At 36.0% G+C, this 12,271-nt stretch overlaps 1 protein-coding gene across 1 annotated transcript; it reads left to right on the top strand.

Moving 5' to 3' along the window:
• The first annotated feature begins 7,072 nt into the window (after positions 1 to 7,072).
• Positions 7,073 to 12,122, top strand: LOC108454006 (vacuolar protein sorting-associated protein 36). Its single transcript, XM_017752284.2, has 9 exons — positions 7,073 to 7,864; positions 8,227 to 8,430; positions 8,856 to 8,949; positions 9,851 to 9,908; positions 10,011 to 10,080; positions 10,615 to 10,750; positions 10,825 to 10,909; positions 11,424 to 11,476; positions 11,790 to 12,122. The coding sequence occupies exons 1-9, from the start codon at positions 7,199 to 7,201 to the stop codon at positions 11,792 to 11,794; spliced, it is 1,371 nt and encodes a 456-aa protein (XP_017607773.1). The 5' UTR covers positions 7,073 to 7,198; the 3' UTR covers positions 11,795 to 12,122.
• The last annotated feature ends 149 nt before the right edge of the window (positions 12,123 to 12,271 follow it).

Genomic DNA, 12,271 nt, shown 5'->3' with positions numbered 1-12,271 from the left:
CAATTTTAACATGAGAAAATTGATCTGACTGATTTTAATTGAGCAAATCGACTAAATCAATTTAGTCGATTTCATTATTTTTTAATTAATTAATATTGAGTTATTGGGTTGAACTTATATGGTTATATATCGATGATATCTTATAAAATATGTTGGTGAATAAATATAAATATATTTTAAACAATTTAAAATTAATATAAATTTTTTTCATTGAATCGATTCTGAGATTCAAAAATCGATAAACTGAATGAATTACCTAATTAAACTAAAGTCAAAACTAATCAATTCACACTGCTTGACTAAACCGAAACTGAAATAATTGAATTGGTCAGACTTTTCTATTTTTTTTAATTAAAATCGAAAATTGCTGTAGCTTCACTTATGGTTAACATATTGGACTGGTCCAAGAATCTTAAAGTAGAGCACAAGGAAAATGATGGTGATGAAGACTATGGTGACCGAAATGTGGCATTAACGGTGCCAGAGCAACGAACAACGACGAATTAGAGATTTGAGTGTCGGACTTTCAATGAACCTTCAACGTTTTCGGGGAAAACAAAGTTGACAAATTGAATGAGGAAAAAAGGGGAGCCCGGGTGGCCTTTGATTGGAGCTCCGACACCCGAATATGATGGTGGGAGTAAGTGTTAACATTAATGGAAGACAATTGATAATGGTTGCCATGAACATTAATGGGAGACAATAAAAAATGACAACCACCAACTTTGAAAAAGTGGTATGGGATAATTTTTTTTGGTCCTTGAGATAATGGGCTATTTAGAGTTTGGTCCTTGAACCTCAACTATAAATAGGCCTTCTCATTTCTCATTTCATCATCCCAACCAATCTTTCTCTCTTAGTTTTCTCTCTTCTCCCATTTGAGAATTCTTAAGGAATTCTATTTGTTTGTAATATTTTGAAGATAGTAAAGTTATCATCTGGTGTTAGTGCCCGAGGACGTAGGTATAATTTACCAAACCTCGTTAAAACTCTTGTATTCTTTTTGTCCTATTTTTCTTTCAATATTTGAGGGTATAATAGTAGTATTTAATTGTGCTATTAAATTACGTTAGAAGGAATATTCTGACTAAGGAAAGACTTGGTATTTAAAAGATCCTTGTGATCCACCTCTCTTCCCTGGGAATTGAACTTTGTGTGATTTTTTAGTGCAATAATTTACACGCTTCCGACCCTATTGGAATAACAAGTGGTATCAGAGCCGAAGGTTAATCGTAGTATGCTCTGTGGTTGCAGTTTAAACTGATCTTCCACATCAGAAAAGATTTCCTTAGGTATATTGAAAGATTATGGAGAAAACGGTCGGTGTAGGAGCTTCAATATCGTCCATATGGACAAGACCGACAATTGCAAATGCAAGATTGGTCGTGGAGATCTTTGATGGCACGGGTCATTTTGGTATGTGGCAAAGTGAGGTTCTAGATGCCTTTTTTAACAGGGTCTAGACATTGCCATTGATGAAGAGAAACCAGATGATGTACAGGAGAAAGATTGGAAGGCGATCAATCGGTTGGCATGTGGCACAATTCGATCATGCCTTTCTCGAGAGCAGAGGTATGCTTTTTCAAATGAGACTTCTGCAAATAAGTTGTGGGTGGCACTTGAAGAAATTTTTTTGAAGAAAAACAGTCAAAATAAGCTCCACTTGAAGAAAAGACTGTTTCGCTTCACATACGTCCCAAGTACCACAATGAATAATCACATCACCAAATTTAATCAGTTAGTCACTGATTTGCTGAATATGGATGAGACATTCAAAGATGAAGATTTGGCTTTGATGCTGTTGGGGTCACTTCCTGAGGAGTTTGAGTTCTTAAAAACTACTCTACTTCATGGCAGGAGTGATATATCTCTGAGCGAAGTCTGTGCGGCCTTATACAGTTATGAACAGAGAAAGAAGGACAAACAGAAAAACTCAATCAGAGATACAGAAGCTTTAGTAGTCCGAGGTCGTTCATACACTCGGAAGAAAACTCAAAAGGGGAGATCAAAGTCAAAGTCCAGACTCGGGAAAGATGAATATGCCTTTTGTCATGAGAAAGGCCACTGGAAGAAAAATTGTCCAAAGCTGAAGAATAAGGGAAAAGCTGTTGTAGATGCTTGTGTTGTAAAGCATGATACCAGTGACTCTGAACTATCACTGGTTGCATCATCATCGTCGTTCCATTCAGATGAGTGGATATTGGATTCGGGTTGTACCTATCATATGTCCCCTAACCGGGAGTAGTTCTCTGATTTAGTAGAACTAAATGGAGGAGTTATTTATATGGGCAATGACAATGCCTGTAAAACTGTTGGGATAGGTTCAATCCAATTAAAGAATCAAGATGGATCAACCAGAGTTCTAACTGATGTTCGGTACATGCCCAGTTTGAAGAAAAATCTCATCTCATTGGGAGTCTTGGAATCCAATGGTTCAGTTGTTAATATAAGAGATGGGGTTTTGAAAGTGACATCTGGCGCACTTGTGATATTGAAGGGCATCGGAAAAATAACTTGTATTACTACCAAGGTAGTACGCTTATTGGAGCGATCATTGCAGCCTTCCCAAGCAACAAAGAATTGGACTCAATGCGGTTGTGGCATATGAAGTTGGGACATGCAATGAAAAATCCTTGCAAATTCGCAAAGCAAGGATTGTTGAAAGGTGCAAAGGCTTGCAAATTAAAATTTTGCGAGCATTGTGTTCGGGAAAACAAAAGAGAGTGAAATTTGGCATCGCTATCCATAATACAAAAGGTATTTTGGAATTTGTTCACTCAGATGTGTGGGGCCTTCCAAAACACTTTCGTTGGGAGAAAAACACTACTTTGTTACTTTTGTTGATGACTTTTCCGAAGAGTTTGGGTGTATACCATGAGAACTAAGGATGAAGTGCTTAGAGTTTTTCTTAAATGGAAAACTATGATCGAAAACCGACCGGCAAGAAAATCAAGCGGCTTAGAACGGACAATGGAGGCGAATATAGAAGTGATCCGTTCTTGATGTGTGCCAAGAGTATGGTATTGTTCGACACTTCACGCTTAGGGATACACCATGCAGAATGGAGTGGCAGAGTGTATGAATCGAACATTGCTTGGAGAAAGTTCGATGTATGTTGTCCAATCTTTGGGTTGGGCAAGCAATTTTGGTTGAGGTGTGACATCTGGCCATCTTGTTAATCATTTGCCATCATCGCATTAGAAAGAAAAACTCCTATGGAGGTATGGTCTGAAAAACCGCTCTGATTATGATTCCTTACATGTGTTTGGATCCTTTGCATATTTCCATGTGAAGGAGTCAAAGTTAGATCCGAGGGCAAAGAAAGCTCTCTTTATGGGAATCACTTCGGAGTGAAGGGATTTCGTCTTTGGTGCTTAGACACAAAGAAAATGATCTGTAGAGAGATGTTACCTTTGATGAATCGCCACATTGAAAAAGGTAGCAGATAAAGATATTCAGACGAGCGATACTCCACAGCGGTGGAGTGTACTCCAAAACAGTGGAGTTTGAGCGGATGGGGATTTCCCGATTAATAAGTCTAATTCTCCAGCCACAATGGAGGAATTAGAGGTTGAAGAGGTTCGACCCAAGAACCATTAAGTACACCGAACCGATTGCGTTGCAAGGCCAAGGAGAGAAATTCGTAAACCCGCTCGATTATCGATATGGTGGCCTCACGCCTTCCGTTGTTGATGATGATATTCCTATCACTTATCAAGAAGCAATGCAAAGCTTAGAAAGTGATAAATGGAAAAGCGCCATGGATGAAGAAATGCAATCTCTCCTGAAAAAAATACTTGGGAGTTGGCGCAATTACCGAAAGGTAAAAGGGCAATCGGATGCAAGTGGGCATTCGCAAAGAAAGATGGATCTCCTAGCAAGAAAGATGTTCGTTATAAGGCAAGGTTGGTAGCTAAAGGCTACGCCGAATGAGGAATTGACTACAATGATGTATTTTCCATTGTGAAGCATTCCTCCATTAGAATTTTGTTGGCCTTGGTAGCACAGTTGAATTTGGAGCTAGCTCAACTTGATGTTAAGACGGCTTTCTTGCATGGTGAGTTAGAAGAGAGATCTATATGACTCACCCAAGGATACAAATATCTTTGGTGGTAGAAATTGGGTTTGTAAGCTGAACAAATCGCTATATGGATTGAAGCAATCCCCGAGGCAGTGGTACAAGCGATTTGATAGCTTTATGAAAAGGCAAAAGTACACAAGAAGCAAATATGACAATTGTGTGTATTTGCAAAAGCTACATGACGGATCTTTCATTTATCTACTCTTGTGTGTTGATGATATGTTAATCGCTTCGAAGAGCCAAAAAGAGATAGATAAGCTGAAGGCTCAGTTGAATCAAGAGTTCGAGATGAAAGATCTAGGTGAGGCCAAGAAGATTCTCGGCATGGAGATAAGTAGAGATAGACAGAGAGGCAAGCTTTGCTTGAATCAGAAGCAATATCTGAAAAAGGTATTACAATGTTTTGGTGTAAATGAAAACACAAAACATGTAAGTACCCCACTTGCTTCTCATTTGAAACTTAGTGCTCAATTATCTCCGAAAACTGAAGAAGAAAGAGAATATATGGCAAAAGTCCCATATGCAAATGCAGTTGGGAGTTTGATGTATGCGATGGTGTGTACGTATTCGACATTTCACAAGCCTGTTGGAGTTGTGAGCAGGTATATGCATGATCCTCGAAAAGGACATTGGCAAGTGTGAAATGGATTCTACTGGTATCTTGAAAAACCGTAGATGTTGGTTTAATTTTTGAACAGGATGAAGCACTTGGTCGGTTTGTAGTTGGATATGTTGATTCCGACTTTCTTTGGTGATTTAGATAAACGCGCTCAACTACGGATATCTGTTTACTCTTGCGAAAGCCCCAGTGAGTTGGAAGTCTACCTTACGATCTCTGATGAGTCGTGGTACTGAGGCGCGAATATATGGCGATTCTGAAGGCATTAAGGAGGCTATTTGGCTTAATGGATTGTTGAAAGACTTGGGAGTTGATCAAAGTCACATTAGTCTATATTGTGACAGTCAGAGCGCCATTCATTTAGTGAAAAATCAAGTCTATCATTCAAGAACCAAGCATATCGACGTAAGATATCACTTTGTGCGGGAAGTCTTTGAAAAAGGAAAAATTTTACTTCAGAAGATTGCGACAGCAGATAATCCCGCAGATATGATGACCAAGGTGGTAACAACAATCAAGTTTAATCATTGTTTGAACTTGATTAACATCCTGAGAATTTGAGCACCTTCAGGTGTATGGCGCTCGAGAGCGCATTTGTAGGCACTACAAAAGATAGCTTTATCAAATTTGGGGAGTTGAAGGAAGTGTGTGAAGATGTGATTATCCTAATCAAATCTTCAAGGTGGAGATTGTTAACATTAATGAAAGACAATTAATAATGGTTGCCATTAACATTAATGGGAGACAATAAAAAATGACAACCACCAACTTTGGAAAAGTGGCATGGGATAATTTTTTTTGGTCCTTGAGATAATGGGCTATTTATAGTTTGGTCCTTGAACCTCAACTATAAATAGGCCTTCTCATTTCTCATTTCATCATCCCAACCAATCTTTTCTCTTAGTTTTCTCTTCTCCCATTTGAGAATTCTTAAGAATTCTATTTGTTTGTAATATTTTGAAGATAGTAAAGTTATCATCCGGTGTTAGTGCCCGAGGACGTAGGTATAATTTCATCGAACCTCGTTAAAACTCTTGTGTTCTTTTTGTCCTATTTTTCTTTCAATATTTGAGGGTATAATAGTAGTATTTAATTGTGCTATTAAATTACGTTAGAAGGAATATTCGACTAAGGAAAGACTTGGTATTTAAGAGATCCTTGTGATCCACCTCTCTTCCCTGGGAATTGAACTTTGTGTGATTTTTTAGTACAATAATTTACACGCTTCCGACCCTATTGGAACAACAGTAAGAACAAACTGAGGTGCCTAGGGTTTTACTCGGGATTTGAGATAAGTTGATAAAGAATAAGAAAAGGGAGAAAGATGATGTTGTGAGCTTGGCCATACAACGACAGTGGTGAACGGCAACGTCGACAATGTTGGTACAGCACCTAAAATTTCACTTTGGCTAGAAAAGTTGGATTTTAAAATTCTCATTGGCAAATGACTTGGATTAATTATTCACGTGTATGGATTTAATTGGTTTAAATGGCTACGTTGGGTTTTTTTGAGCGGAAACGATTAGGGGCTAACTTAGTCACTGGAATGATCGAAAAAAATAGGGAAAAAAGGCCAAAGTGAAAAATTTCCTATGATACAAGGGTTAAAATGGGATTAAACCTTAGAAAATTACAATTGTTTTCAATTAGTTAAAAAAAACTTATAATGGTTAATATCAAAATTAAAATAAAATTTATAAAAACTATTTAAAATAAAAAATTAGAATGAATTTTAATTGCAACCCTCCATTACGAGATCGTCTACAGAATCTTCTATTTTATGTCAAATAATGTCTAATATCAGTATTATTTTTACTTTATGTACTGTTTACTTTATGCTTTAATGTCTGATATTTATCCAGTGTACTGTTTACTATTTTGTAATATTACATCTCCTTCAGCTATAAAAGGAAGATGTATTCTCCGAGTGTATTTTCCTTTATCTATAGCTTTCTCTGTTTCTCTAAATCTTTTCTTCTTAGAAAAGTTTAGATGAGTTTATACCATAAGTTAATCTTTAAAATTTATTAAAACTGTTTCAAAAAATTAAAATGCATTTTAAATCAATTGAAAGAATTATTGGATTAGAAACGAGAGCCCTAAAATAACTAGGTTAAATTTAACAACACAATTAAAATATTTAAAATTATTAACTTTTTAAAACAAAATAAATAAATGAAAAATTGTCTTAAGAAACTCTATTCGTATAATATTTTAAAATTTTATAATGTACATTATTAGAATTATATTCATATATGTACAAATATTATTTAAAATTAAAAATAGTTTAAAAAATCTTTTAATAGAATGCCTTTAAATTTATTTTTCACATTATTAATTAATTTTCTAAATTACGAAATAAATTTACCGGGAGTTGAGTTATGTATCATTTTTGTTTTAAGGGAGTTACTTAAGTATGTTACAGAATTTGGACCCAAAAAAGTCATTTTCGATCAGTAGAAAAAAGTATCCAAAACTAATCGATCAACGCCGCTGGGATGTCCAACTTTTTCTCCAAGGCGGAGGTGACAAGCAGCGGCCGCCCTGTCCTCCCCCGCAACGAAGTCGAATGCCACCTTCTCTCCGCCGTCGACCTCGAACCTGAAGACCACCGTCACTTCTCGCTCTTAAAATCGGGTCTCCTCATCCTCACCACCCACCGCCTCATCTGGCTACCTTCTTCTTCCGCCTCCACCCCTACTTCCGCCTCAGCCATCCCTCTTGCTGCCATTTCCCACATCTTCTCTTCCAAAAAATCTCTCAAGTCCGTCTTCCACTCCCCTAGGATCCGCTTCCAAGTCCTCGTCTCGTCCGATGGTCGGGTCTTCGATCCAGGTTCCGGGTCTGGTTCCAGTTCAGGTTCGGGCTCGAGATCAGTCGTAGTAACGGCAGTGATTAGAGGGAAGGGGGACTGTGATGGGTTTTTGGTGAAGTTTTGGGACAGTTGGCGGGCGAGAGCTTGGGAGACTACTGAGATTTCAGGTTCCGGCTCAGCTTCGGCTTCGGGTTCAGGGGCAGCCACAGGAACCGGTGGAGGGTTGTACTCGAGTGATGGGTCGGTGAGGATGGTTGGGGTGGCGGGTATTTTAAGGAAGGAGCAAGAAATGTGGGAGAGTACTGATAAGAGTTTGCAGGATGCTTTTCAGGACTTAAATGCTCTCATGGTAATGCAGATTATTTGTTCAATTCTGACGATTTGGATTTAGTTTTTATGTAAATTTTGTATCATAAATACTTTTAATTTCCTAGTAGTTAACAAATTGCATTGAAGAATATAGCATCTACTTGATTTAGTTCCTACTATGATTGGCATTGGTGAATGCAAGTGGACCATATCATGATTTAGGATATGAGAAAATTAAACTTTTGTGTCAATGGCATGTATAAAATGATTTGATTAGGCTTAGTTTAGTTGTGTCGTTTTATCTCCGAGCTGTAGTTAATGAATATGATGTCAGTAGTCTCTCTTTTGCTTGTTTTCTTACATTCCAATCATTCAACTTTTAGAATGCTTTCGGGTTTTCAGAGTAAAGCTAAAGAGATGGTGATGCTAGCAGAAAAAATGAGACAAAAGCTTTTGTTCGGAACGAGTTCTCAAACAAGTGGAACAAATGATGAGGATATGGGTTCAAAGGAAGAGATGCAAGATTGGTTGTTGAGTGTTGGCATAATATCCCCAGTCACTAAAGAGTCTGCAGGTGCCCTGTACCATCAACAATTGTCCCGTCAGGTTCTCGTCTCTCCTCTTTTCCCCCTTGTTAGTTTTAATTTATTCGCTTAATAATTTTTCTCAATAGAGTTTAGTTTATCATTCTGTTAATACAATCAATGTTTATAGAATTCAGGAATTCTTTTATGGTTTATTTTGCTCTAAAGAAATCCTTATAGTAAGACGGTTTTGTAGTTTGGGATTAGTTGATTACATTTTTGTGATTCAAGACTTTGATGGCAAAATACTCTCAGAAGATATTTTACTTTTTATTTTGCTTTATGCTTGCATATCCCATGGATTCTTCATTGAAAATATAAAATTAGTCATCCAAAATTTTATTATTGAGTTGGTAAATGACTTGCTATGTATAGTAGATTGGCTTTTGGCTTTTACATAATTTTCTTTTTGAGAGCTAGTTTTGATTTTATTTCTTGGCACCTCAGCTGGCAGATTTTGTGAGAATTCCACTGGAGAGAGCAGGTGGAATGATCAACCTTATAGATGCCTATTGTCTCTTCAATCGTGCTCGTGGCACAGGTTTGGTTAACACTAACTTCATCTCTTGTGGTCATTGTATTTAGGTTTGTCTAGTTACATTGTGAACTTGAAATTTCTTAATCTAATTTTTGTTGTTGAAAATATTATGACCGACAAAATAAGTGTTTTGGCCAACATACTTCTCCTTTCTTTTTCAAAGGAAAAAGGAAACTTTCAAAAACATTGTAGTAGTAGATCTTTATGTAATTAACATCTAAAGTTACAACATTTAATGGAGGCTTGAAAGTAGTTAGAGTTGTTTGAAGTTCTCTTTATATTTCATGGATGCTAAATTTTTTTTATATCTTTTCCAAATAAATCAGACCGAAACTTCGGATTTCCAGCAGCCAACAATGTTTAATTCTTTCGAAGTTGCGGTAAAGAGAAGATGTATTATCTTCATTAACATATTCTTCTTCTTCATCATCAGTCCCAGATTGTGGCATATCTCCATCAATATATTTTTAATAACTGTGGGCATTTTCAACTTTGCTTAATTAAGCCTTCCTTTTGTTGTTCTAAATTCATGTTGCACACATAACTCAATTGTGAAGATTTCTTTGACCTCACAGTCTTATCTTGTGGTTGACGCTAAACATTCCATTCTAGAACTGACTAAAGCCTGTTCTTTTGAGTCCTGTAACATTGATTTTTCTTTATTATGATTTTTTTTATGCTTTTTGTAGGCAAAGAGGACATTCAAATTAATGAAGTTATTATTCTGGTGTAAAATAATTTAAATGTTTCTGTCCCTGAATTTATGTCATCCCACTCAGAACCAGTTCTTTTCTTTTTTCTAATTCGCTTAAATTTCTGAAGTATGCCATTGTTTCATGTACTTTCAGTGTTTTGAAAGCTTTATGAAAATAACTGGCTTCTTTGTATCTCTTTTTGTTCTCAGAATTGATCTCTCCAGATGATATGTTGCAAGCGTGTTCTTTGTGGGAGAAATTTGATGTGTATGTATGATACTATTATCGTTTTCTCAAGTTTACATAATGAAATTAATAAGTCATACTTGGCGTTCGAACTCTTTGATCATATTATGCATTGTTTAACAGTCCAGTGATGCTTAGGAAGTTTGATAGCGGAGTTATGGTGATCCAAAACAAGTCCCACAGTGATGAGGAGGTAATCCATTTCAATTTCTGTCTTGATAAAATTCTTTTTCAGTTTTATATTAAAAAATTTTCCTTTCCTTTTTTCTATTAGCCATCTTTTCCCTAATTGAAACGAATTCAATGCTTCTGAAAGCTGTTTGCTAAAGAAAGAACTTACCTGTCTTTTTTGTAATAGTTTCCTTGAATCTTTCTGAAGGGGAGAATCTTGTATGGAACTTGAACAATGCTAAATCCCTTTATTGTAAAAATATGATAGCCTGAAAGGTGATAGATTACTGCTGTGTTTGTCTCCAACGAGACACGCCAATTATTAGAAATTTAAACTTTCAACTTGAAGGTCTAAGGTTGAAATCTGTAGGAGTCACAGTTGATGGGATGGGAGAGGTCTATCATATTGATGTTGGGCCATTCTGTCATTTGCAAATAGATTTTAAGTTAAACACATATATGCATGATTGATATACTTTGCTGGAAAAAGGTAGAAGCGCATTTTGTTCACTACTTTAACTTTAACCTGAAACATAACTTGTCCGTTCATCCATAGGTTTTTGCTAGAATCAAAAGCCTTGTGACTAAGCCTGAAGCGCTTCGAACTGGCATAAGTCCAACTGATGCTGCAATGACATTAGGGATTGCTCCAGCCATGGCCAAGGAGCATCTTCTAACTGCAGAGAGCAAAGGTACAACTCTGCTTTGCTTTCTCTTTAAATATGTCTAAGTAGCAAATATTTATAATTTACTTGTGTATTGGCAGGTTTGCTATGCAGGGATATAAGCCCCGATGGCTTTCGGTTTTATATTAACCTGTTTCCTGAAATCGACCCATGTAATATGTATTTGTAAGTCTTATGCTTCTAATTAATTTAAAGACCTCCCTTTATTGTATGTAATTCCCATATTGATATCAGAATCAGTTGTTTTTTACTTTTTATCATAAACAGGGTAAAATTACTATGGAGGTTCTTGTACCAGGAGTCCAATTGCATTTTGCCCTCTCTGCTAAAGAAAAGGGCAAAATAGTCCCTTTACATTAGGTCAAAGAGCAAATTGGTTCTTCTGTTAAAAAATCCATCTATTTCTACTGTTAAAAACTAGTCCTAGTACATTAGCACAAGGTACATGTGGTTATTTTATCAGCCACTCTAGTTTTTAATAGTTGAAATGGATTAAATTTTTATTAAAAAGGCCCAGTTTTCTCTTTGATCTAGCGTATTGGGACTAGTTTGCCCATTTTTTGACTAGAGGGTAAAATGCAATATGACTCCTAATACAGTGGCCTCTATGGTACTTTTACCTCATAATAGTGAAAATTAAATTCACCCATCTTATGTACATGTCTTTTAAATTTTGTAGTGTGAAGGATTATGGGATCTGCAGTACTTGGATCAAAGCAGTTTCTACTACCGGTAAGAATTCCTGTCTAAATCAATTCATATCGATATTTACAGATTGAAGTATTTAGGCAGTCCTTATACTATAGTCAAAGTAGCATAAAATTGAGTAATTTAATCTTTAATAGAAATTCATTTGCACCAATACCAGACGTACAAGTATTAAATTACTTGTTTCTATAATACAATGTTAAATTGTACTTTTGCCTATGGTACAAAGACTATCTTAGATACTCTGTTCATGCATGGCTTTGTGCTGCTGGTATCGTTAAAAAACTCAGCTCTTACCTTGTTTCTACTCGATGCTTTCTTCTTTTTTATCTTTTAGGTTGAGATAAATGCATATGGCTTTAGATTTACAGAATCATGATCTCATACCACTCCCGTGTGATCTATTATGATAATGGCAACAGCAACATGAAGGAAACCTGTAAGGGTCGGAATTTGAACTTTTTGATTGTTTAATTGTTGAATTGTAACAAAAGGGTAAACTGATTGGTCCTTCAATTAAAGATTGCAATACGGATAATATATACAGAGTTCATTGGGTGTAGAGAGATATCGATAATATATGCATGTTTTTACACGTTTATGTAATAATCTTGTCAAGGTATTCAATTGAGTTATATTTCTATAGTTTCAGTCTGTTTTAAGATAAAAACCCTGAATTATGCCCAGTTACCTTACGTGTTTGGTTTGTAGAAAATGTGCTTAATTTCCTTTTCTATATCTGAGGTGCCTTTTTCATGATTTGTTTTATAGTTAAATTGATATTTTTATTGCTGATTAAAAATAATAAAAAATTGATTA

This window comes from Gossypium arboreum, chromosome 9 (assembly GCF_025698485.1).
Source record: "Gossypium arboreum isolate Shixiya-1 chromosome 9, ASM2569848v2, whole genome shotgun sequence".
Taxonomy (NCBI): Eukaryota; Viridiplantae; Streptophyta; class Magnoliopsida; order Malvales; family Malvaceae; genus Gossypium; species Gossypium arboreum.
The sequence above is the reverse complement of the archived record's forward strand: the minus strand, read 5'-3'. Positions and strand labels throughout refer to the sequence as shown.